The following is a 27,469-nucleotide window of genomic DNA, read 5'->3' on the forward strand; positions in this document are numbered from 1 at the left end:
AATACCATAGGGTGATGCATCACATGCCAACCGGATTGGTAGAGCTGGGTTGAAATGGGCCAACACCTCTTTTGATGTGATCAAATCTTTGCACTTCTGGAAAGCTCATTTACATTCGTCATTCCACTTCCATAGTACCCCCGTTTGCAGTAGGGCGTTCAGTGGGTGTACTACTGTAGACAAATTTGGTAAGAACTTATGGTAGTAGTTCACCAACCCGAGGAACGACCTCAGTTGTGACACATTTTCCGGTGCTGGAGCCTTGACTACTGCCTCAATCGTTTCAGGGGACTTATGTAACTCCTCTTCATCAATAATGTGGCCACAATACGAGATCTGCTTCTGGAAAAACTCGCACTTGTGGCGATTAGCTCGTAGCCCATATTCCTTTGATCTCGTGAGCACCTTCTCCAGGTTGGCGAGGTGATCACTGTCATTTTCGCCCGTGACCAGGATGTCGTCCAAATAACACTGGGTCCCTGGAATCCCTTGCAGGACTTGGTCCATTGCCCTTTGCCAAATAGCCGGAGCCGATGCTACCCCGAACACCAGCCGGTTGTATTGATAGAGACCTTTATGAGTGTTGATCGTGAGGTATTGTTTCGAGGCTTCTTCTACCTCCATTTGCAAGTACGCCTGGGCCAGATCAATTTTGGTGAAACGTTTACCTCCAGATAGCGAGGCGAAAATATCCTCAATCTGTGGAAGCGGATATTGTACCGTGTGAAGGACTGGGTTCACTGTCACCTTAAAATCCCCACAGATGCAGACCTTCTTTGGTTCCCCAGGCGTATTACTCAACGACCTCTTCATTACAGCGACAATGGGTGTAGCCCACTCGCTCCAGTCTACTTTGGACGGTACTCCTGAACGTTCCAGCCCTTCCAGTTCTGCTTCAATGGCTGGTCGGATCGCAGAAGGCACCGGTCTGGCCTTAAAAAACTTTGGACTTGCATTTTCCTCTATTTTAATCGTTGCTGTTATGCCTTTTAGTGTTCCGAGTCCCTCCTGGAACACTTCTTGTGCGTCAGTTAGCATTTTTGACAGTCGACCAGGTGTGGCGTCGTCATCCTTTTTGGCCTCAACCTTCAGTGCCTGTATGGAATGCCAATCTAATTGTATCTTCCGGATCCATTCACGTCCTAGTAGTGGTGGTCCTCCATCTGGCAATACATATAGGTCCATTTTAGGTATTTCCTGGCCTTTGTATATCACGTTCACCCTTATTTTCCCTTTGGGTAGACTTTTTGCCCTGTGTACGTCTTCAAGACAATCTCTGTAGCTTCCAAGGGTATATATGAAAATAGCTGCTTACAAGCTGGTTTATCCAGTGTCCAATTCCATTTTCACTTGGACTCCGTCTGTCTTGAGTGTGACCCAGATAGTCTGGTGATCCTCCATTTTGGTTACCTTATGTAGTTTCAGACAACCCAGCTCCTTGCTTCCGGAGTCTGTATCACTTCCCTGTTCATCTGAACTACTGTCCATCACCTTATGTACCTTTTTGTACTTCTCCTGTGGAGATTTCTTGCTGTTGGTTTTCTTCCCTGACCTGCAGACTCTTGCTATGTGTCCTGTTTTTCCACACTGTCTACACACTAGGTCCTTGAGCCAACAATCCTTCTGGTCGTGTGTTGTTCTGCCGCAGCGATAGCACTTCCCTGCTCCATACGACATTTCATTGGTGCCGTATTCTTGCGGTCTCCGTTGTATCTCTGCAGTGCCCCGTGCGGCTGGTTCGAGTGATTCTGCCATGCTGAAAGCCTTGTCCAGCGTAAGATCCTTTTCTGATAGAAGCCGTTTCTGGGTTCCTTCACTTTGAAGCCCACACACAAACTTGTCCCTTAACGTATCTGATAGTCCCACTCCAAACTGGCAGTGTTTCGATAACTTGCGCAGTTCCGTTAAGTACTCAGCATTACTTTCGTCTTTATGCTGGTTCCTTTTTTGGAACTTAAATCTTTCTGCTATCAGCAGTGGTGTGGGGCTTAAGTGGTCCTGTAGGATTTCTACTATGCTTTCGAAATTCTTATCCACGGGCTTCTCTGGGGTTATCAGGTTTTGCAGTAAGCCATAAGTTTTTGCATCCATGGAATTTAACAAAACCAGTGCTTTCCTAGCATCTGGCATTTCATTTGCCCTGCAGTACACCTCAATGCGTTCCACATATGTCGCCCAATCTTCGACTTCATTCTCGAACGCCGTGATACTGCCACTCTTCGCCATCCCTGGGTGTGATTTAACTGTCTAAAATGGCGTCTCCCGCGCTTTCCCTTCTTCTCCGCTGGCACAAAATGGCGTCTCCCGCGCTTTCCTTCCTTCCCGCGCTCGCCCTTCTTCTCCGCTGCGGCTTCTAAAAATGGTGTTTCCCGCGCTCTCCCTTCTTCTCCGTGGCTCAATGGCATCTCCCGCGCTCTCCCTTCTTCTCCCCGCGGATGCAGTTCAGCCCTTGCGCCCTGGCTGTGCTCTGCGCGTTCTCCTGTGCGCCTTTCCTGTTGTCGTCGCTCGGTCCTGAACCCGGCTGCTGCTTTACCCTCTCTCTCTGTTTGTTTTTTCCTCGACGCTGCTCGGTTTTCAACCCCCGGCCATGCCCTGTGCGCTTCACCCTCTCTCTTACCCCATCAACGCTGCTCGGCTTTTCTACGCCGTCGGTCGGCTCCAGCCGCCGCTGTCCGGGAAGGGTGTGCGCTGCACCTGTTGCCAGTCTGTTGCTGGATCGTCATGGCTGGGGAACCAAGCCCGGCTCTCAACAACCTCTCCTGCGATGTTTACTTTCTGCCGAATGACTGGGTGGATGCTCGTGGTCGACGCCCGTGCTTCTGGCCTCGACTTTCTTCCACCGTCCTCCCGGAGCGAATCCTTGAAGGGAAATGCAAAGTTGCAGGCAGATTCGAATCGACCTCGTCGCCACTGTTAGATCCGTGATTCTTAAAATAGGATGTTTCCCAAGAACTACACGGAGGCTGTAACTTAACAATCAACAGGTGTTTACTGGAGTAGGGTAGTCTCAAGACTGGGAGTACAGAGGCTGCTCAAGGCTTATATACAGGTGTGGTCACTGCCGGTACTACAGTATACAGGAGCTGTAAAAGTAGTTCTCTCTTAAAGGTACATACACTACAGGTACCGCAGCCTGTGACCATTCTGGGGCTGTGGGTATCGCAGCCCGTGACCATTCTGGGGCTGTGGGTATCGCAGCCTGTGACCATTCTGGGGCTGTGGGTATCGCAGCCTGTGACCATTCTGGGGCTGTGGGTATCGCAGCCTGTGAGCATTCTGGGGCTGTGGGTATTGCAGCCTGTGACCATTCTGGGGCTGCCTGTGGGTATCGCAGCCTGTGACCATTCTGGGGCTGTGGGTATCGCAGCCTGTGACCATTCTGGGGCTGTGGGTATCGCAGCCTGTGATCATTCTGGGGCTGTGGGTATCGCAGCCTGTGACCATTCTGGGGCTGCCTGTGGGTATCGCAGCCTGTGACCATTCTGGGACTGCCTGTGGGTATCGCAGCCTGTGACCATTCTGGGGCTGCCTGTGGGTATCGCAGCCTGTGACCATTCTGGGGCTGTGGGTATTGCAGCCTGTGACCATTCTGGGGCTGTGGGTATCGCAGCCTGTGACCATTCTGGGGCTGTGGGTATTGCAGCCTGTGACCATTCTGGGGCTGTGGGTATCGCAGCCTGTGACCATTCTGGGGCTGTGGGTATCGCAGCCTGTGACCATTCTGGGGCTGTGGGTATCGCAGCCTGTGACCATTCTGGGGCTGCCTGTGGGTATCGCAGCCTGTGACCATTCTGGGACTGCCTGTGGGTATTGCAGCCTGTGACCATTCTGGGACTGTGGGTATCGCAGTCTGTGACCATTCTGGGACTGCCTGTGGGTATTGCAGCCTGTGACCATTCTGGGGCTGTGGGTATTGCAGCCTGTGACCATTCTGGGGCTGTGGGTATCGCAGCCTGTGACCATTCTGGGGCTGTAGGTATTGCAGCCTGTGACCATTCTGGGGCTGCCTGTGGGTATCGCAGCCTGTGACCATTCTGGGGCTGCCTGTGGGTATCGCAGCCTGTGACCATTCTGGGTCTGTGGGTATCGCAGCCTGTGACCATTCTGGGGCTGTGGGTATCGCAGCCTGTGACCATTCTGGGGCTGCCTGTGGGTATCGCAGCCTGTGACCACTCTGGGGCTGCCTGTGGGTATCGCAGCCTGTGACCACTCTGGGGCTGCCTGTGGGTATCGCAGCCTGTGACCATTCTGGGGCTGTAGGTATCGCAGCCTGTGACCATTCTGGGGCTGTAGGTATCGCAGCCTGTGACCATTCTGGGGCTGCTTGTGGGTATCATAGGAATAGAACCATTAGAATCAGGAGGAGGCCATTCAGCCCCAAGCCTGCTTAGCTATTCAGTGAGATCATGGCTGATCTGCACCTCAGTCCATTTTCCAGCCATTGCTCCATATCGCTTGATATCCTTACCTATCAAAAATCTCTCAATCTCAGACCTGAAAGTCCCAATTGACCCAGCATGCACAGCCATTAGAGGGAGAGTGTTCCAGATTCATAATACCCTTTGTGTGAAGAAGTGCTTCCTGATTTTGCTTCTGAATGACCTTGTTATAAATTTAAAATTATGCCCCCTTGTTCTTGATTTACCCTCCTCAGCAAATAATTTCTTTGTATCGACCCTATCAAATCCATTTAACATTTTAAACACCTCAATCAGATCACCACTCGATCTTCTATACTCAAGGGAATACAAGCCAGGTTTACACAACTTGTCCTCATAATTTAACCCTCGAAGCCCCAGTATTATTTCTGGTGAATCTGCACTGCACCCCCTCCAAGGCCAATAAATCCTTCCTTAGGTGCGTCGCCCAAAATTGAAAGCATTACTCCAGATGGGGTTTGACCGAGCTTTCTATAACTGGAGCATAACTTCCTTTTGTCTTCCAGCAGTCTTGAGATAAAAGCCAACATTCCATTAGCCTTTCTGATTGCTTTTTGTACCTGTCCACTAGCTTTCAGTGATGTGTGTACTTGTACTCCCAAATCTCTTTGATCCTCTACAGTTTTTAGTTTCTCACCATTTAGAAAATACTCCAATTTATCTTTCTGGGGTCCAAAGTGGATGACCTCACATTTCCCCATTGTACTCCATTTGCCATAGTTTTACCCACTAAATGTCCCTTTGCAACTTCCTGCTCCCATCCGCACTATTTACTGTCCCTCCTAACTTAGTGTAATCTGGATATACAACTGTATATTGGCCTAGGAAACATTCCAGAGCTGCCTGCAGGGATCTCACCCTGTAGCATTCTGGGACTGGCTGTGCACCATTCTGGAACTGGTTTGCTCACATCCGGTCAAGCGTTTTCCCATTTCCTGAGTGTGATTGAATGTCTTTCTTGATTGATGCACGTGTGATTGAGGCCATTTTGATTATTACTCGTGATCGAACCCAATTCTTGTTTTGCACCCTTGATTGAGCCCATTTCTTGGATATGTGTATCTGAGCTAATTTCTTGTTGCATAAGTGTGTGATTTTGCCCATTTCCCATTTCACTCATGTATAATTACGCCTATTTCTGGTTTTACTCCTGCGCGAATCATTCTGTTTCCAAGTTAGTGGCTGTATGAGTGAGACTCTCTCCTGATTGGTGTGTGTGATTGAGGCTCTCCTGATTGGTGTGTGTGAGTGAGACTCTCTCCTGATTGGTGTGTGTGAGTGAGACTCTCCTGGTTGGTGTGTGTGAGTGAGGCTCTCTCTCCTGGTTGGTGTGTGTGAGTGAGACTCTCTCCTGGTTGGTGTGTGTGAGTGAGGCTCTCTTTCCTGATTGGTGTGTGTGATTGAGACTCTCCTGATTGGTATGTGTGATTGAGGCTCTCTCTCCTGATTGGTGTGTGTGTTGAGGCTCTCTCTCCTGATTGGTGTGTGTGAGTGAGACTCTCTCTCCTGATTGGTGTGTGTGAGTGAGGCTCTCTCTCCTGATTGGTGTGTGTGAGTGAGACTCTCCTGATTGGTGTGTGTGAGTGAGGCTCTCTCTCCTGATTGGTGTGTGAATGTTTGGACTATTTTATGTGCACAACAGTGTTACTTTTCTCCTCTTGTCCAATAAGGTGCCTCTGCCCATACTCCTCTCTGACAAAGTAAAACAGCTAAAACATGCTTCTGAATCTTTGAATAAGGTCATAATTTTGGAATATAAACAAGGATATATCCTGGGTAACAGTGAGTTAGGATGAATACCTTGAGAAGTGAGACCAACTGGTGAGCAAGTGCATTATGGGCAAACATGAGAGCAAAGATATCCATCCAGCTCACTGCTGCTCATAATTTATCCTATTTATACCACACGTTTCAAATATTTTTAAACACGTTGATCTGTTTTTGGCATCATAAGTAAGGAGACTATAAATTTATCTCCATCATTTTTGGGGAATTTTAAGTCCTGAGGAAAGGTTAAGGAAATTGGAGTTTCTTCCTCTTTGGAAGCGATCAGACTGCGAGTTAGCCAACGGAAGATTTGAAGGTTGTGAAGGTGATTCCAGTAAAGTGTCCCCTGTGGTGAAAGGTTAAACTCCCAGGTGGGCACAAATTAAAAATGAGGATGTTAAGATTAAGAAGGGAATTCACAGGGAACCTTTTCACACAAAGAGTGGTTGAATTTTGGGAATAAGTTACCGGACAATAGGATGTGTTTCTGGACAAAGAGATATGGTGAGAAGGTGAGTAGATGGGGTTAATCACAGTAAGGATTGACTCCTTGATCCTCATGAACTTTCCCTGTTCCTAAAATATTCTGCTCTTATTTTCACGTGTGGTATAAATTTATTTTAAATATATGTAAATATATATATTTAAAACATACTGGCTTTGTATTGGATAAGCAATATTGATGGATGCAAGGATTTTTCATGCTTTTCTACTTTGTTTCAGTAACCAGAGGCTAGGCTTCAGAGACAGAATGAAGATGAACAGTCCAAGGATTCAGAGCATGAGAAGCAAGCAAGCATCAGCTCCGAGTATTCAGCGCTCACCCAGTACAGAGAATGCGACACAAGTCAGCCCCACCAAGGTGCAGAAGAGCTGGAGTTTCAACGACAGAACCCGCTTCCGAGCATCCCTCCGGTTAAAGCCCAGAACAACAGTGGAAAGTAAGAAGAGAGGGATCTCAGAGGCAGGGTGGAAATCCTGCCCGAGTTAACAAGTTAGCCCTTGGGGGGAGATAACCTGCTGCGCTGCTACCTGGGTACTCTGTGTGCCTGTGCACGAATAAGCTGACCTCGCCACATAATGCCAGCGTTTTCTGGCCCTACCCGCATGTAGTGCATGATATGCTGGGATGGCCAGCGGAAGAGGGGAGGAATGCAATGCAAGGGCTGGAATTTGGGGGTGCAGCACCCCTATGGGATGGTGATTACCCATACATGGGGGGCGGGGTCCAGGGCAGCACAGCACCAGCTTTTTGAGACCACAGTGCAGAATAATGGGAAAGTTGTGTGGCCTGAGGAAGTGAGAGGTAAGGCCACCCAGGCCCCTTCATTAAAATTTTTTTTACAGCCCTAATGAGCCTCATATGCAGTTTATGCACTGGCTCCCAGCCCAGCTACATTGGGCCACAGGCATAAATTGAAGTGATTTGGGGTAATTGCACAGGACCCATCGCACAGAACTGCCCAACTGACTCTGTGGGGTGATCTCGCCAATGGAGGCGGGCCTGCTGCTTGTCGGGCTTTAGTCCCGCCTCCATCGATTTGTGGCCAACCCACGCTATTTTCCTTTGATTGACCTTGTTAAGCCCGCCCAGCGGGTTCAACAGGCCAATTAAGGGAAAGCCGGTTGCAGAGAACGTTAGCGTATGACGTTTCATCTGTCAAAAATTTTTGACAGATGAATTGTCATCGTTTGACAGCTCTGTGAAGCTGTCAAACACTGACGTTCTCTGCAGTTTGATGAAGCCTTGAGATGGTTGTTGCATCTGAGAATGAAACGGCCATCTCTCATCTGCAACACAGAGGTCCGAGACTCTCCACATACACACCGACTGAAGCCTGCAGGAAGAAACAAAGGTAAGTACACTTTTAAAAACACTTTACACTTAACTCAGATATTCACCGCTACACTTTTGCACCCATCACTTACCTTCACACCACACTTTTGCACCCCCCTGACCCCCGCAGACCCAGTACTCGCCTCGCTGAGCTGACGTGTTTTGGAGCTTTCGGGAAGCCCGCACTTGTGAGGGCAAAAAGGGATAATCCTATTTTCTGCCTATTAACTACCTGTTAATAGGCTTTAATCCCTTCCCGTCTCCAAGGAGATGGGACCCGGTGCGGGACGGCTACCCGCCTCCTAGGAAGATGGCATGGAGGCGCATGCCCAACTTGCCCCCAAATTCTGCCATTTTCCCAGCAGTCCCGCCTCCCCAGGGCTGGCAAAATCGCTCCCTACGTGTCTGAGGTTGAAGCTAAGGGACTTTGTTGGGGCATTGAAGAGGCAACTTTATTCTGCAGCTGGCTGTGCGGTACCTGGCCTGGGATTGCTTGCTATGACATTGAGTGCCTGAAATGGAAAGTACTCCATTCCACAGTGCAAACATCAATCAGCTTGATAGAATCATGGAAATTGCAGCTCAGAAAGAGGCCCTTCAGTCCATTATGCCTGTGTTGGTGCCAGCTCTAATTGCATATCACTGCCTTTTCCCCGTACACTTTTATGTTCTTTTACAAATACTTATTTAATTCCCAGAAGCATTTTTGTGGAATCCAGTTGTGATTCAGGTCACCTTGCAAGTATTTGGCAGTTAAAGGACAAATTGACAGGCACTAGAGTGGTCCAACAAACAGGAGAAGGCCACCATAGATTGAAATTAAACCTTGTCGGGGAGGTGGGGGAGGGTCATGTGATGAAATATTCCATTCATCACTGCCTGTGACTGTGGTCGGTTTCAGTGTCATTTCCCTTCCCCCAGTCCTCATTGTATTGTTTATTGGAATGTGCTGTGTGTAGGGCTCCGCCCATACCTGGCCCCTTTTGTAAGCTAGCTCAGTCTGGCCTCAGTCTCCAGAAGGAAGATACCTCTCTCTCTTACGTGTTACTTTCTAAGTTAATAAAAGCCTTGTTTTGTTTCGCTAACATCGAGTCTCGGAATTATTGAGGCACATCAGGTCATTCCCTTCAGCATTGGCCCAGAGTGGCTGTTGATGGCCAAAAATACCTGTGGCCTTTGGGTAAAGGCAGGATCAGGCCTCTCTGTGATACTCTCCATGGTGGAAGAGTCTGTCAGCATTCACTGTCCAGGCTCACACAGTTGTTATGGGAAGGAGGGGGTAAGTTGGGAACAGAGAGAGAGTTGCGCCTCAGGACTTTTTTTTTTAAAGAAGGTCTTACGTTAGGACCCTGTAACTACTTTGTGACTACACGTCAAAACTACTTCACTGGCTGTGAAGCACCTTCAGACGCATTGAGGTCATGAAAGGCGATATAGAAATGCAAGTCTTTCATTTTTTTCTTTCAAAATCCAAAACTGTGTGTTAGCATACTGTGATAACTCTTTCTTTGTTTTTCATGAAGCCGAGAACCTGGGAGATGACAACTATGATGAAAAGGCATTTCATTGTGACATCAGTATGGAAGATGTAAAGCCCATTGTGAAAACCCTTATCCGAGCCATTAGGTCAGTGTTTCATTACAAGGTGAGGTCTGGGGGGAGTTAGCGCTTCCTCAAGCTGCAGTGACACCAGCACATCCTGGCCAATGAAAAATCAGATTACTTCAAGGCTGTGATTGGCTGAGTCAGCCTTGTGAAATAGTTGGGGGCTGAGCCTCCACAGGGGTTCTTCCGCCCACCCACTGGGTTTTGTAGCTCTTCCATCGAGGTTACAGTGAGAGAACGGAAGAACCCGCCCGGAAAGTCATTCCCTTGGTATTTTCACCTGAGGCCAAAGCTTCTGAATCATTTTGTCGTGGGGGATTTTCTTTGTCATCATGTTGAATATAACAGGCATGAAGTTAAATCCAGTACTGGAGGGAGATGGAGGATAGTTGATCACTTACTATCAGATCTCCTGTGGTTGGTATACGTATAATATGTTCTGCTGCTAAGGTGGAACTGTGCTTAAGTTGTCTATTTAAAGCCACAAAGTCCCAGTTACTGTAAATGAGCACCTCCTGAGGAAAACTAGAGATTATTTGCTTGTACGTAGATCTTGAGGTCAATCAGAAAGTATATTTTATTGCCAGCAAAGTTCCTTTGTAGATTAACAGGTGCTTATAAATCCCTGGCTCCTGCCCAATGCAGGAAAAAAAAACAGAGAAGGGAATGGCTGGTTCTCTTTTTCTTAATTATGCTTTTATAAAGTGTGGTATTATAAAATGTGCATGTGTGACACCTGAAGATTGATTGATGTGTCTCAGAACGTTAATGTGTTGTTGTCCAGTGGTGCAACGATTAATCAGATGATAGTGTTCTATACAGACTGAAGTGTTATACCATGTAATACCGAATGCTGCTAATGTGAAGCTTTGTCTCGATATGGCCACAAAATCTAATTCCTGCAAAAGGATCTCTGTGAGTTAATATGAAGATAATTTAGAGACTGCAGGTATTATGTCTGGTATTTTCTGTTGCTGGAGCATTTCCCTGTAATTTCAAAATAGTTGCCTTTGTTTCTTTATATTTTTTTTAAAGTGTAACACAGAAATTTGAGTGTGGCACTTGAAGTGTGACAGATCAGAAATGCAAGCGACCCATGCCGTTTTATTATAGTACTAACAGAGCTACTGTGGCTTTGCTCATGTTAAATATAGTGGGCGCCAATTCTAACTTGCCAAACCTGCTTGGAGCAGGAGCCAGGGCCAGCAAGGTCAATTCTTTACATTGATTTTATTTTGCCTGTGGGTCAGGAGGAGCAGATGTGCTCCTGCAGGCCCCACAAGGAAACCTTGGGCTTCCCTCACCCAACCGCAATTGCTTCTGGACCCTCCGACCGCTTACCTTATGCCTGGAAGCATTCCCTTGGGTCCCCGGCAGTGGCCTTCTGCGGGCTGAACTCCCTTTCCCGCCCTCCAGCCTCCTGGTCATTTCCACCAGGTCTGGTCAGGAGTCCATCCTGCAGAATGTGAATAAGGTCTGGCCGTTAAAATCGTTTGAGCCTTCCCAGTCCCACTCTCGGGCTGCTCGCTCGGCCACATTCCTGCCTGGGAGTCAAAATTGACCCTGGTGTCAGTAATGGGCTTATTTTATCATATATTTAGAATCATAGAATGGTTACAGCATGGAAGAAGGCCATTCAGCCCATCGAGCCCATGCCGACTCTCAGCTAGTCCCACTCCCCCGCCCTTTCCCTGTAGCCCTGCAAATTTCTTTCCTTCAGGTAGTTATCCAACTCCTTTTGAAAGCTGTGATTGAGTCTGCCTCCACCACCCTTTCAGGCAGTGCATTCCAGACTCGCTGTGTAAAAAGTTTTTTCTTACGTCGCCTTTGGTTCCTTTTGCCGATCACCTTAAATCTGTGTCCTCTGGTTCTCGACCCTTCTGCCAATGGGAACAGTTCCTCTCTATCTGCTCTGTCCAAACCCCTCATGATTTTGAACATCTCTATCAAATCTCCTCTCAATCTTCTCTGCTCCAAAGGAGAACAACCCCAGCTTCTCCAGTCTATCAACGTAACTGAAGTCTTTCTTGTAAATCTTTTCAGCACCTTCTCTAAGGCCTTCACACCCTTCCTAAAGTGTGGTGCCCAGAATTGGACACAATACTCCAGTTAGGGCCGAACCAGTGTTTTATACAGGTTCATCATAATTTCCACACTTTTGTACTCTATACCTCTATTAATGAAGACAAGGATCCCGTAAGCTTTTTTAACCGCTTTCTCAATCTGCCCTGCCACCTTCAACGATTTGTGCACACATACCCCCAGGTCTCTCTGTTCACACACCCCCTTCAGGATTGTACCATTTAGTTTATATGTCCTCTCCTCATTCATTCTACCAAAATGTATCACTTCACACTTTCCTGCATTAAATTTCATCTGCCACGTGTCCGCCCACTTCACCAGTCTGTTTATGTCTTCCTGAAGTCTATCACTCTCCTCCTCACTGTTCACTATACTTCCTAGTTTTATATATCTGTTGGAGGAAAGGTCTACCACTTTATGTTCTAGAGCCATTTCTGAGGTTAGCTGGCCTTAAGTGGCTCTAAATCCAGTAATTACTGGGTAATATATGATGATAGAATAGAAGTCTGATGTTGCACGGGTTGTGTAATGAGAGATCTGGGCCCCGTGTGTGGGATCCATGGTCTGGGAGAATATGTTGCTTTGAGTCTCAGTTGGATATTTTATTTATTCTGAAGGGGATTCTTTCACAAGATATGGACTATACCCCCACCCTCAGGCTGAGCTCATTGACAGTTAATGACTGGACCTCTAAGGAAGGTAAGGAGGTGGAGAGGCAGAGTATTTGAAAGAGAGAATGTCCCAGCATGGGAACATAGGAACAGGAGGAGGCCAGTCAGCCCATTCGAGCCTAGTCTACCATTTAATGAGATCATGGCTGATCTGTAGCTCAACTCCATTTACCTGCCTTTGTTCCATATCCCTTGATATCCTTACCCAACAGAAATCTATTGATCTCAGCCATGATAATTTTAATTGACCCCCCAGCATTCACAGCGTTTTGTGAGAGAGACTTCCACATTGCCATGACCATTTGTGTGAAAAAGTTCTTTTGGATTTCACACCTGAATGACCTAGCTCTAATTTTAAGATTGTGCTCGATTCCCCACAAGCGGAAATAGCTTCTCTGCCTCTACTCTATCGAATCATTGAATCAATTAATACGCAGGGGGCCTAAATGATGAAGGCACAGCTGCCAAGGGTTGGGCAAAAGCGGAGGGAATGCACAAACACCAGAACAGAGGAAGAGAGATTCAGGGTGGGGTTGTAACACTGGAGAAGGTTACAGAGATAGGGAGGGGCAAGGCCATGGAAGGATTTAAACACAGGTTGAGAATTTTAAATTTGAGATGTTGGGGCAGGACTGATGGGTGAGCGGGACTTGGTGCAGGTTACAATAACGGCAGAAAAGTTTTGGATAAACTGAAGTTTATGGAGAGTGGAGGCTGGGAGGCCGGCCAGGAGATTCTTGTAATTATTGAGTCTGGAGCTGACAGAGGCTTGGATGAGGGATTCAGCGGCAGATGGGCTGAGGTAGAAGCAGAGGAAGCCAATGTTACGTAGGTGGAACTAAGCAGTCTTTACGACAGAGAGATATTGGATTGGAAGCTCAGCTTGGCGTTGAATGAGACTTTGAGGTTGCGATCTGTCTGGTTCAGTCTGCGATAGTGGCTATAGAGCGGTATGGTGTCAGTGGTGAGAGCTGTAGATGATGATCCTGGGAACAACAGTACAGCCTGGGAAATCAGCTGCTGCAGTGGTGGTGTGGGTCCGAGCAGCTCGCAGGCTGCTCTGACATCCCCAGTGTTTCCTGTGGAGCCACGTGGCGATGGTGATGGAAACATCAGAGCCATCAGACAGTGAGGGGGATCCAATTTGTGCTTGTCTGCCAGTAAGAAATAATTAAAGAGCATGAAACTAATTTCATCTTCTATAAGAACAAGAACTGTTCCTTTAGATTGGAAAATTGCGCTTGTCACTCTGCTATTTAAGAAAGGTGAGAGAGGGAAAGCAAGGAATTATAGACCAGTTAGCCTAATATCTGTTGTCGGGAAAGTACTAGAGTATAGAATTAAGGATAGTGACTGAACATGTTCAGCTTATCATAGAGCTAGCATGGATTTGTAAAGAGTAAGTCATGTAAGGCATCCATACTTTAGGTGACTAAAGTAGAAAATGGGAATGTCTATGGATGTTACATATATGGACTTCCTGAAGGCATTTGATACAGTCCCTCATGTTAGACTGTTAGCAAACTTTGAAGCTCATGGAATTGCAGGCAAATTATTGAGCTAGTTAGGAAATTAGCTGAGCATCAGGAGACGGGGAGTCGGGATAATGGGCAGGTACTCTAATTGGTAGGATGTGACTAGTGGCATCCCCCAAGGATCTGTGTTGGGGCCTCAAATATTCACCACCGTATTTATTAACAATTTAGATGATGGGACAGAAAGTCACACATCCAAGTTTGCCGTTGACACAAAAATAGGCGACATTGTAAGCAGTGTAGATGGAAGTGCAACATTACAAAGAGATATCAATAGATTACGCGACTGGACAAAACTGTGGCAAATGGATTTCAATGCAGGCAAATGTGAGCTGATCCATTTTGGACCTAAAAAGGATAGAAAGGGTGACCTTGTACATGAAACACAGAGAGTTAACATGCAGGTACAGCAAGCAATCAGGAAGGCAAATGGTATGTTGATCTTTATTGCAAGGGGTTTGGAGTACAAGTGTAAGGAAGTCTTGCTGCAATTGTACAGGGCTTTAGTGAGACCACACCTGGAGTACTGTGTATAATTTTGGTCTCCTTACCCAAGGAAGGATTAGAGCGATACAACGAAGGTTCACTAGATTGATTCCTGGGATGAGAGGGTTGTCCTACGAGGAGAGATTGAGTAGTTTGGGCCGATACTCTCTGGAGTTTCGAAGATGAGAGGTGATCTCATTGAAACATAATATTAAACATAACAGAATAAAACCTGGAGTCTGAGGGTTAAATTACGAGGAGAGATTACACAAACTAGGGCTGTATTCCGTGGAATTTAGAAGCTAAGCGGTGATTTGATTGAAGTTTTCAACGTATTAAGGAGAACTGATAGGGTAGAAAGAGAGAAACTGTTTCCGCTGGTTCGGGAGTCTCGGACTGGGGGGCATAGTCTAAACACTTCTACGCACAAAGGGTGGTCGAACTCTTCCGCAAAAGGCAATTGATGCTCGGTCAATTGTTCATTTTAAATCTGAAGTTGGTAGATTTTTTGTTAACCAAAGGTATTAAGGGAATGGGTCAAAAGTGCGTATATGAAGTTAGACCACAGATCAGCCATGATCTCATTGAATGGCAGAACAGGCTTGAGGGGCTAAATGGCCTCCTCCTGTTCCTATGAATTGGGGGAAGTGCTCTGTATAAAAATAAAATTCCAAAAGGCTTCACTATCCCATTAAATCTTAGAGTCATCATGCTAACTAAACCCTATTCCCTTAGCTCTACTTCCCAGTCACCAAGGATGTCTTCTGGTTGGATAACAGGCACTACAGAGGTCAGGGATTGGACAATATTTCATCAAAAGCAACTACTGATTTTATGTTTGCACGAAGAGCGAATCTTTGACTGCCCACTGCCTGATCTGTTTAATTAACCATCCGTGCACTCTGATTACTCTCACACCTCTCCCTGTCAATCACAGACCGTGTACTCTGATTACTCTCACACCACTCCCTGTCAATCACAGACCGTGTACTCTGATTACTCTCACACCTCTCCCTGTCAATCACAGACCGTGTACTCTGATTACTCTCACACCTCTCCCTGTCAATCACAGACCGTGTACTCTGATTACTCTCACACCTCTCCCTGTCAATCACAGACCGTGTACTCTGATTACTCTCACACCTCTCCCTGTCAATCACAGACCGTGTACTTTGATTACTCTCACACCACTCCCTGTCAATCACAGACCGTGTACTCTGATTACTCTCACACCTCTCCCTGTCAATCACAGACCATGTACTCTGATTACTCTCACACCTCTCCCTGTCAATCACAGACCGTGTACTCTGATTACTCTCACACCACTCCCTGTCAATCACAGACCGTGTACTCTGATTACTCTCACACCTGTCCCTGTCAATCACAGACCCTGTACTCTGATTACTCTCACACCTGTCCCTGTCAATCACAGACCGTGTACTCTGATTACTCTCACACCTCTCCCTGTCAATCACAGACCGTGTACTCTGATTACTCTCACACCTCTCCCTGTCAATCACAGACCGTGTACTCTGATTACTCTCACACCTCTCCCTGTCAATCACAGACCGTGTACTCTGATTACTCTCACACCTCTCCCTGTCAATCACAGACCGTGTACTCTGATTACTCTCACACCACTCCCTGTCAATCAGAGACCGTGTACTCTGATTACTCTCACACCTCTCCCTGTCAATCACAGACCGTGTACTCTGATTACTCTCACATCACTCCCTGTCAATCACAGACCGTGTACTCTGATTACTCTCACACCTCTCCCTGTCAATCACAGACCGTGTACTCTGATTACTCTCACACCTCTCCCTGTCAATCACAGACCGTGTACTCTGATTACTCTCACACCACTCCCTGTCAATCACAGACCGTATACTCTGATTACTCTCACACCTCTCCCTGTCAATCACAGACCGTGTACTCTGATTACTCTCACACCACTCCCTGTCAATCACAGACCGTGTACTCTGATTACTCTCACACCTGTCCCTGTCAATCACAGACCCTGTACTCTGATTACTCTCACACCTGTCCCTGTCAATCACAGACCGTGTACTCTGATTACTCTCACACCTGTCCCTGTCAATCACAGGCGATGTACTCTGATTACTCTCACACCTCTCCCTGTCAATCACAGACCGTGTACTCTGATTACTCTCACACCTCTCCCTGTCAATCACAGACCGTGTACTCTGATTACTCTCACACCACTCCCTGTCAATCACAGACCGTGTACTCTGATTACTCTCACACCTCTCCCTGTCAATCACAGACCGTGTACTCTGATTACTCTCACACCACTCCCTGTCAATCACAGACCATGTACTCTGATTACTCTCACACCTCTCCCTGTCAATCACAGACCGTGTACTCTGATTACTCTCACATCACTCCCTGTCAATCACAGACCGTGTACTCTGATTACTCTCACACCTCTCCCTGTCAATCACAGACCGTATACTCTGATTACTCTCACACCACTCCCTGTCAATCACAGACCGTATACTCTGATTACTCTCACACCTCTCCCTGTCAATCACAGACCGTGTACTCTGATTACTCTCACACCACTCCCTGTCAATCACAGACCGTATACTCTGATTACTCTCACACCTCTCCCTGTCAATCACAGACCGTGTACTCTGATTACTCTCACACCTGTCCCTGTCAATCACAGACCCTGTACTCTGATTACTCTCACACCTGTCCCTGTCAATCACAGACCGTGTACTCTGATTACTCTCACACCTGTCCCTGTCAATCACAGACCGTGTACTCTGAGTACTCTCACACCTCTCCCTGTCAATCACAGACCGTGTACTTTGATTACTCTCACACCACTCCCTGTCAATCACAGACCGTGTACTCTGATTACTCTCACACCTCTCCCTGTCAATCACAGACCGTGTACTCTGATTACTCTCACACCACTCCCTGTCAATCACAGACCGTATACTCTGATTACTCTCACACCTCTCCCTGTCAATCACAGACCGTGTACTCTGATTACTCTCACACTACTCCCTGTCAATCACAGACCGTGTACTCTGATTACTCTCACACCACTCCCTGTCAATCACAGACCGTGTACTCTGATTACTCTCACACCTCTCCCTGTCAATCAGAGACCGTGTACTCTGATTACTCTCACACCTCTCCCTGTCAATCACAGACCGTGTACTCTGATTACTCTCACACCTCTCCCTGTCAATCACAGACCGTGTACTCTGATTACTCTCACACCTCTCCCTGTCAATCACAGACCGTGTACTCTGATTACTCTCACACCTCTCCCTGTCAATCACAGACCGTGTACTCTGATTACTCTCACACCTCTCCCTGTCAATCACAGACCGTGTACTCTGATTACTCTCACACCACTCCCTGTCAATCAGAGACCGTGTACTCTGATTACTCTCACACCTCTCCCTGTCAATCACAGACCGTGTACTCTGATTACTCTCACATCACTCCCTGTCAATCACAGACCGTGTACTCTGATTACTCTCACACCTCTCCCTGTCAATCACAGACCGTGTACTCTGATTACTCTCACACCTCTCCCTGTCAATCACAGACCGTGTACTCTGATTACTCTCACACCACTCCCTGTCAATCACAGACCGTATACTCTGATTACTCTCACACCTCTCCCTGTCAATCACAGACCGTGTACTCTGATTACTCACACACCACTCCCTGTCAATCACAGACCGTGTACTCTGATTACTCTCACACCTGTCCCTGTCAATCACAGACCCTGTACTCTGATTACTCTCACACCTGTCCCTGTCAATCACAGACCGTGTACTCTGATTACTCTCACACCTGTCCCTGTCAATCACAGGCGATGTACTCTGATTACTCTCACACCTCTCCCTGTCAATCACAGACCGTGTACTCTGATTACTCTCACACCTCTCCCTGTCAATCACAGACCGTGTACTCTGATTACTCTCACACCACTCCCTGTCAATCACAGACCGTGTACTCTGATTACTCTCACACCTCTCCCTGTCAATCACAGACCGTGTACTCTGATTACTCTCACACCACTCCCTGTCAATCACAGACCATGTACTCTGATTACTCTCACACCTCTCCCTGTCAATCACAGACCGTGTACTCTGATTACTCTCACATCACTCCCTGTCAATCACAGACCGTGTACTCTGATTACTCTCACACCTCTCCCTGTCAATCACAGACCGTGTACTCTGATTACTCGCACACCTCTCCCTGTCAATCACAGACCATGTACTCTGATTACTCTCACACCTCTCCCTGTCAATCACAGACCGTGTACTCTGATTACTCTCACACCACTCCCTGTCAATCACAGACCGTGTACTCTGATTACTCTCACACCTCTCCCTATCAATCACAGACCGTGTACTCTGATTACTCTCACACCTCTCCCTGTCAATCACAGACCGTGTACTCTGATTACTCTCACACCTCTCCCTATCAATCACAGACCGTGTACTCTGATTACTCTCACACCTCTCCCTGTCAATCACAGTCCGTGTACTCTGTACTCCCACACCACTCCCTGTCAATCACAGACCGTGTCCTCTGACAGGGAGAGATGCGAGAGTAATCAATCACCCATCGTTTACTCGGCCTGTTTTCTCTTTATTCTTTCCATTGCCTAATCTCAAATTTGAAGAATAAATTTCCTCTTTTTACCTCTTCTGCTCCCTGTTTGCTCCATTGAATCACCTCACTAAGCCTGTACATGTCCAACCCCTGCTGCCGCGCTGCAGTTAGGAGTCTGCACAACCTTAGCTTTCTTGTTAAGTCTTGAGTTTATTTCTGTTAAGTTAGTTAATCGTCTATTAAATAGGGGCACGGAAGGGTACCTCAGTCCCGTGGAATGCACATCTTGCGCCTTGTGGGAACTCCAGGATGCTTCCCATCTCCTGGACAACTACGTGTGCAGGAAGTGTCGTCAGCTGGAGGAGCTCGAGCTCTGGCTTTCGGGAAAGCAACAGTGATAGGCGATTCGATAGTTAGTGGAACAGACAGGCGTTTCTGCGGACACAGACGTGATTCCAGGTTGGCATGTTGCCTCCCTGGTGCCAGGGTCAAGGATGTTACTGAGCGGCTGCAGAACATTTTAAGGGGGGAGGGAGAACAACCAGAGGTCGCGGTCCATATCGGTATCAACGACGTAGGTAGAAAGAGAGATGAGGTCCTGCAGGCAGATTTTAGGGAGCTAGGAAAGAGATTAATAAGCAGGACCTCAAAGTTAATAATCCCCGGATTACTCCCGGTGCCACGAGCTAGTGAGTGTTGAAATAGAAGGATAGAACTGATGAATGCGGGACTGGAGAGATGGTGCAGGAGTTACAGCTTTAGATTCCTGGGACATTAGACTGGTTCTGGGGGCGGTGAAACCTATACAGACCAGACAGGTTGCCCCTCAACAGAGCCAGGACCAATATCCCTGTGGGGGGTGTTGCTCGTGCTGTTGGGGAGGGCTCAAACTAATTTGGCAGGTGGATGGACACCAGGAAGTAGCATTAGAAAGGAAAAACAAATTTCACAAAGAATTGGGAGAGACCGATGCACTAGAGTAAGAAATAATACCGTGTTAGGTGGGGTCAGACTAAGAGAAAATACAAGAAGGTCGAAGATAGGTTTACAGTGCATGTGTGGAAATGCATAAAGTGTGGTAAATAAGGCTGGTGAGCTGCAGGGGCAAATAACCACATGGGAATATGATGTCATGGCAGTAACGGAGACCTGGCTCAAAGAAGGGCAGGATTGGGTACTAAATATTCCTGGATTAAAGGTGTTCAGGAAAGATGGGGAAGGAAGGAAAGGAGGTGGGGTGGCAGTATTGATTAAGGAGAATGTTACAGTGCTGGAGAGAGAGGATGTCCTGGAGATGTCATGGACAGAATCTATTTGGTTAGAGTTAAGAAGCAATAGAGGTGCCATTACACTACTAGGTGTATTCTATAGGTCATCAACTAGTGGGAAGGATATAGACGAGCAAATATGCAGGGAAATGACAGAGCGAAGCAAGAACTATAGAGTAGTGATAATGGAGGACTTCAATTATCCTAATATAGACTGGGATAGTAATAGTGTAAATGGCAGAGAGGGGGAAGGATTTCTGAAGTGTATTCAGGAGAACTTTCTTGATCAGTAAATTTCTGGCCCAACGAGGAAGGAGGTATTGCTGGACCTGGTTCTGGGGAATGAGGTGGGTCAAGTGGAGCAAGTGTCAGTAGGGGAACATTTAGGAAACAGTTATCATATATCATAAGGTTTAGATTAGCTATGGAATAGGATGAGGAGCAATCTAGAGTAAAACTACTTAATTGGAGGAAGGCCAATTTCAGTGGGTTGAGAACGGATCTGGCCCGGGTAAACTGGAATCAAAGATTGGCAGGCAAAACTGTAATCATACAATGGGCTGCCTTTAAAGAGGAGATGGTTTGGGTACAGTCGAGGTACATGCCCACGAGGGGGAAAGGTAGGATACATAAAGCCAGAGGTCCCTGGATGATGAAAGAGATGGAGAGTAAGATGAAGCGGAAAAAGAGCGTGTATGACAGACGTCAGGTTGAGAATACAAGTGAGAATCAGGCTGAATATAGAAAGTTCAGAGGGGAAGTGAAAAAGAAAATATGAGGGGCAAAGAGAAAGTATGAGAATAGACTGGCAGCTAACATAAAAGGGAATCCAAAAGTCTTCTACAGACATATAAATAGTAAACGGGTAGTAAGAGGAGGGGTGGGGCCGATTAGGGACTTAAAAGGAGACCTACGCATGGAGGCAGAGGGCATGGCTGAGGTACTAAGTGAGTACTTTGCATCTGTCTTCACCAAGGAAGAAGATGCTGCCAAAGTCAGTGAAAGAGGAGGTAGTTGAGATACTAGATGGGCTAAAAATTGATAAAGAGGTGGTACTAGAAAGGCCGGCTTTACTTAAAGTAGATTAGTCACCAGGACCAGATGGGATGCATCCTAAGATTATGAGTGGAATTGCGGAGGTACTGGCCATAATCTTCTAATCCTTCTTAGATACGGGGGTGGTGCCAGAGGACTGGAGAATTGCAAATGTTACATCCTTGTTCAAAAAATGGTGTAAGGATAAATCCAGCAACGATAGGCCAGTCAGTTTAACCTTGGTGGTGGGAAAGCTTTTAGAAACGATAATCCGGGACAAAATTAACAGTCACTTGGATAAGTGTGGATTAATTAAGGAAAGCCAGCACGGATTTGTTAAAGGCAAATTGTGTTTAACCAACTTGATTGAGTTTTTTGATGAGGTAACAGAAAGGTAACATGGATTTCCAAAAGGCGTTTGATAAAATGCCACATAATAGGCTTGCCAGCAAAGTTTAAGCCCATGGAATAAAAGGGACAGTGGCAGCATGGATACAAAATTGGCCAAGTGACAGGAAACAGAGAGTAGTGGTGAACAGTTGTTTTTCGGACTGGACGAAGGTACACAGTGGTGTTCCCCAGGGGGTCGGTACTAGGACCACTGCTTTTCATGATATATATTAATGACTTGGACTTGGGTCTACAAGGCACAATTTCAAAATTTGCAGATGACACAAAACTTGGAAGTATAGTGAACAGTGAGGAGGAGAGTGATAGACTTCAGGAAGACATAGACAGGCTGGTGAAATGGGCGGACATGTGGCAGATGAAATTTAACGCAAAAAAGTGCGAAGTGGTACATTTTGGTAGGAAGAACGGGGAGAGGCAACATAAACTAAAGGGTACAATCCTGAAGGGGGTACATGAACAGAGAGACCTGGGGGTACATGTGCACAAATTGTTGAAGGTGGCAGGGCAGGTTGAGAAAGCGGTTAAAAAAGCATATGGGATCCGGTCTTCATGAATAGAGGCATCGAGTACAAAAGCAAGGAAGTTATGATGAACCTGTATAAAACACTGGTTCAGCCTCAGATGGAGTATTGTGTCCAATTCTGGGCACCGCAGTTTAGAAAGGATGTGAATGCCTAAGAGAGGGTGCAGAAAAGATTTACGAGAATGATTCCAAGGATGAGGGACATCAGTTACATGGATAGACTGGAGAAGCTGGGGTTGTTCTCCTTTGAGCAGAGAAGGTTGAGAGGAGATTTGATAAAGGTGTTTAAAATCCTGAGGGGTCTGGACAGAGTTCCCGTTGGTGGAAGGGTCGAGAACCAGAGGACACTGATTTAAGGTGATTGGCAGAAGAACCAAAGGCGACGTGAGGAAAAACCTTTTTATGCAGCGAGTGGTTAGAATCTGGAATGCACGGCCTGAAAGGGCGGTGGAAGCGGACTCAATCACGGCTTTCAAAAGGGAATTGGATAAGTACCTGAAGGAAAAGAATTTGCAGGGCTCCGGGGAAAGGGCAGGGGAGTGGGACTAGCTGAAGTGCTCGTGCAGAGAGCCGGCACGGGCTCGACGGGCCGAATGGCCTCCTGTGCTGTAACCATTCTATGATTCTATGATCTGCATTTAAAAAAAAAAAAAGTCTTTTATTAGTTGAACTGGTATCTAAGGGCAGGATTTTTGGAGCTAATGATAGGCTTTAATTCAGAAGTTTGAGGCAGTTGGATCATAAGTCAGTCCAATCTATAATGCAAACCCAGCAGGGAATCAGTTCGTGTTTGCCAGAAGTGAGGAGCTACAGACCAGTTAGCCTGACATCAGTAGTAGGGAAAATGTTAGAATCTATTACGTATTAAGGACGTGGTAACAGGGCACTTAGAAAATAATAATAGGGTTGGGCAGAGTCAACACGGATTTATGAAAGGGGAAATCATGTTTGACAAACCTGTTTTTTGAGGTTGTAACTAGCAGAATAGAAAAGGAGGAATCAGTGGATGTGGTGTATTGTATTTGGATTTTCAGAAGGCCTTCAATAAGGTGCCACCACAAGAGGTTATTAAACAAAATTCGGGCTCATGGGATGGGGGTAATATACTGTTGTGGATTGAGGATTCGTTAATGGACAGAACAGAGAGTAGGAATAAACGGGTCATGTTCGGGTTGGCAGGCTGTAACTAGTGGGGTACCGCAAGGATCAGTGCTTGGGCCTCAGCTATTCACATCTATATCAATGATTTGGATGAGGGGACCAAATGTAATAAACTCTGTTTCTCCATGGATGCTGCCTGGCCTGCTGAGTGCTTCCAGCATTTTCTGTTGTTATTTATGTTAGAAATACTAAGTTTGCTGATGATACAAAGCTAGGTGGGAATGTAAGTTGTGAGGAGGATGCAAAGAGGCTTCAAGGGGATATAGACAGGCTAAGTGAGTGGGCAAGAACATGGCAAATGGAATATAATGTGGAGAAATGTGAAGTTATCCCCTTTGGTAGGAAAAATAGAAAAGCGGAGTATTTTTTAAATGGTGAGAGATTGGGAAATGTTGGTGTTCAGGAGAACCTGGGTGTCCTTGTACACGAATCACTGAAAGTTAACATGCAGGTACAGCAAGCAATTAGGAAAGAAAATGGTATGTTGGCCTTTATTACAAGAGGATTGCGTGTAAGAGTAAAGACGTCTTACTGCAATTATATAGGGCCCGGGTGAGACCACACCTGGAGTATTGTGTACAGATTTGGTCTCCTTACCTAAGGAAGGATATACTTGCCATAGAGGGAGTGCAACGAAGGTTCACCAGACTGAATACCTGGGATGGGGGGATTGTCCTATGAGGAGAGATTGAGTAGACTAGGCCTATATTCTCTAGAGTTTAGAAGAACGAGAGGTGATTTCATTGAAATATACAAAATTCTTACAGGGCTTGACAGGGTAGATGCAGGGAGGATGTTTCCCCTGGCTGGGAAGTCGAGAACCAGGGGTCACAGTCTCAGAATAAGGGGGTGGCCATTTAGGACTGAGATGAGGAGAAATTTCTGCACTTAGAGGGTGGTGAATCTTTGGAATTTGGCTGTGGAGGCTCAGTCGTTGAGTATATTTAGCACAGAGATCGATAGAGATTTAGATATTAAGGGAATCAAGGGATATGGGGATAGAGCAGGAAAGTGGAGTTGAGGTAGAAGATCAGCCATGATCTTATTGATTGGCGGAGCAGGCTTGATGGGCCGAATGGCCTCCTCCTGCTCCTATTTCTTATTTAGCCAGATGAGCTGTACTGCAAGGGTTAAACAAGAGCACCTCGAGAGGAAGGCAGTGATTCCAGCATTCCCCATCATCCTATATCCCAAACAAAACCGCACTTGTTTTCCGTTAATTTAAGGCTGACCTGCTCACAAGTGTACCGGAATATTTTTTGAATACATAGGTGCGTGGAATGTTCTAGATCGCGATGGAACGAAGGTAATGCCCCTGTTTGCCTGAAACGGGGGTAAAGGTTAAGGGTTGGTGTTAAGTCCGTGAATGATTGAGACACGGACTAGCAGGAGAGAAACAAACAAGTCTTTACTGGTGAAAGGCATAAACGAAACTAACCAACAGAGGCTCTCTAGCGCCTTTTATACAGGGGTGGTCACTGCCGGTATTGCAGTCTGAGACCAGTTATTCTCTTAAAGGTACATACACAACAATTCCTCCCCTTTTAGATAAACAGTACATAACATTCATTTAACACTAATGATAACGAATTACAATCACAATTACTGTTGCTAGATACATTGGTTAAGTTTAAGCAATTATAAGTTCAGTCTTTGAGGAGGCTTCCTGATTCTGTCTGGATAACGCCTCTTTGGAGTATCAGGTTCTTCTGGCAATGTTGAGTCGGAATTAATGTCGTTGTTTGGTTCATCTGCTTCCAATATTACCGGTTCTGCAGTACCTGCAATTGGAACGTCGATTTCATTACCAGGTGTATCAGATTGTGGTGTGGAGTTGACGTTTTCCAGTGACTCTAGAATCTGGTCAGCATGGCGTCTTACAATGCTCTCCCCAACGTCCACGGTATACATGAGAGGTCCTTCTCGTGTACAAATCGTTCCTGGCTGCCATTTCTCAGTGCGGTAGTCCCGGGCCAAAACTGGTTGACCTATCTTAAAACTCCTGGTCGGCCTTTCATTCATATTCTGAAACTGCCTGTTCTCCACATCTCTTCGGATGTTTGGCTTAACCAAATCCAAGCGGCATCGTAGTCTTCGATTGAAGAACATCATGGCTGGAGTTTGGTTGGTAACCGCATGTGTCGCATTCCGGTAGGCAAACAAGAAGTTGTCCACCTTGTGTTGTAGGGGTATATCTTCATTACACATTGCCTTGATAGCCTTCTTGAATGTTTGGACAAACCTCTCGGCCAATCCATTAGTGGCTGGATGATATGGGGCAGATGTGTAATGCTTAACACCATTGTTCTTTAAGAACCTCCGGAACTCTTCAGACACAAACTGTGGTCCATTGTCAGAGCAAATCTGTTCAGGCAGCCCATTCCTGGCGAATATGGTTCGTAAAACTGCGATAGTTTTTTCCGTGGTGGTTGAGGACATTTTTATTACCTCTGGCCACATTGAATGTGCATCCACCGCAATTAAAAACATCGAGTCCATGAAGGGACCAGCAAAATCAATGTGCACCCTTTGCCATGGAGATGAGGGCCACTCCCATGGATGCAGAGGAGCTTGTGGTGGGGCGTTTTGGACCTTCTGGTATCCTGCACAGCTCTTGGTCATCTCTTCGATTTCTCTATCGATTCCCGGCCACCACACAAACGCTCTGGCTAAGCTCTTCATTTTTACCCCACCCAGATGACCCTCATGAAGCTCATTGAGCACTCTATCCGTCAACTTAGGTGGAATTACTACTCTGGATCCACACATCAAGGTTCCTCTGCACACTGACAGCTGTTCTCTTCTTGACGAAAATGCTGGCAGCAGTGGTTCGCCATGTGCTGGCCATCCCTTCACCGTTAAATCATAGACCCGTGATAGTGTCGGGTCATTCCATGTTTCCTTTTCTATGTTTGCATTCGTCACAGGGAGACATTCGACTATGGTCGAGTGGAATAACTCCATTGGATCCACTGCAAGGTCTTCTTCTTCCACCGTCGGCAATGGTAGACGTGACAATCCATCAGCATTTCCATGCTGTTTAGTTCCCCTGTACTCGATGTCATATTCGTGTGCCCCTAGGAAAAGGGACCATCTCTGCAGCCGTTGTGCTGTCATTATCGGTACGCCCTTCTGAGGGTTGAAAATGGAGACAAGAGGTTGATGATCAGTTAGTAGAGTAAATTTTTGACCGTGCAGATAGTGATTGAACTTCTTCACCCCCCACACTAGGCTGAGGGCCTCTCTGTCAATCTGGGCGTAGTTACGCTCGGCAGAAGTTAACGAGCGTGACGCAAAAGCTATCGGCCTCTCCAAACCATCAAGGAATTTATGTGACAGTACCGCCCCAATGCCGTAGGGAGACGCATCACACGCCAGCCTGATCGGCAGTGCTGGGTTGTAGTGAGCCAATACTTCCTTCGAAGTGATTAAGTCCTTACTCTTCTGAAAAGCACGTTTACAATCATCGCTCCATTTCCATGCTACCCCCGTTCGTAGCAGGGCGTTCAGTGGATGCAGAATTGTCGACAAATTCGGCAAAAACTTATGATAGTAATTCACCAACCCGAGGAATGACCTCAGTTGCGACACATTTTCAGGCGCTGGGGCCTTAACAACCGCTTCAATTTTGTCAGGGGACTTATGTAACCCCTCTTCATCAATCACGTGGCCACAATACGATATCTGTTTCTTAAAAAATTCGCACTTGGGGCGGTTGGCTCGCAGCCCATGTTCCTGTAGTCTAGTGAGCACCTGTTCTAGGTTGTTAAGGTGTTCACTGTCATCTTCACCTGTTACAAGGATGTCGTCCAAGTAACACTGAGTCCCCGGAATCCCTTGCAGGACTTGTTCCATCGCTCTTTGCCATATCGCCGGAGCCGATGCTACTCCGAATACCAATCGATGATATTGGTAAAGACCTTTGTGAGTGTTTATCGTGAGATACTTCCTAGAGGACTCTTCAACCTCCATCTGCAAATATGCTTGTGCTAGGTCAATTTTTGTAAAACGCTTCCCTCCAGACAGTGAGGCGAA

General features: G+C 46.6%; 1 protein-coding gene across 1 annotated transcript in view; it reads left to right on the top strand.

The window, feature by feature from the left end:
• Window positions 1-27,469, top strand: part of LOC147103040 (potassium voltage-gated channel subfamily KQT member 4-like) — a 424,561-nt gene that overhangs the window by 328,474 nt on the left and 68,618 nt on the right. Inside the window, exons 9-10 of the mRNA XM_085963167.1 lie at window positions 6,937-7,147; window positions 9,567-9,669. Of these exons, the coding sequence (XP_085819293.1) occupies window positions 6,937-7,147; window positions 9,567-9,669 (314 nt within the window). The remainder of the gene's footprint in view (window positions 1-6,936; window positions 7,148-9,566; window positions 9,670-27,469) is intronic.

This window comes from Somniosus microcephalus, chromosome 20 (genome assembly GCF_052327205.1).
Source record: "Somniosus microcephalus isolate GS21.2 chromosome 20, FLI_Smic_1.0, whole genome shotgun sequence".
Taxonomy (NCBI): domain Eukaryota; kingdom Metazoa; phylum Chordata; class Chondrichthyes; order Squaliformes; family Somniosidae; genus Somniosus; species Somniosus microcephalus.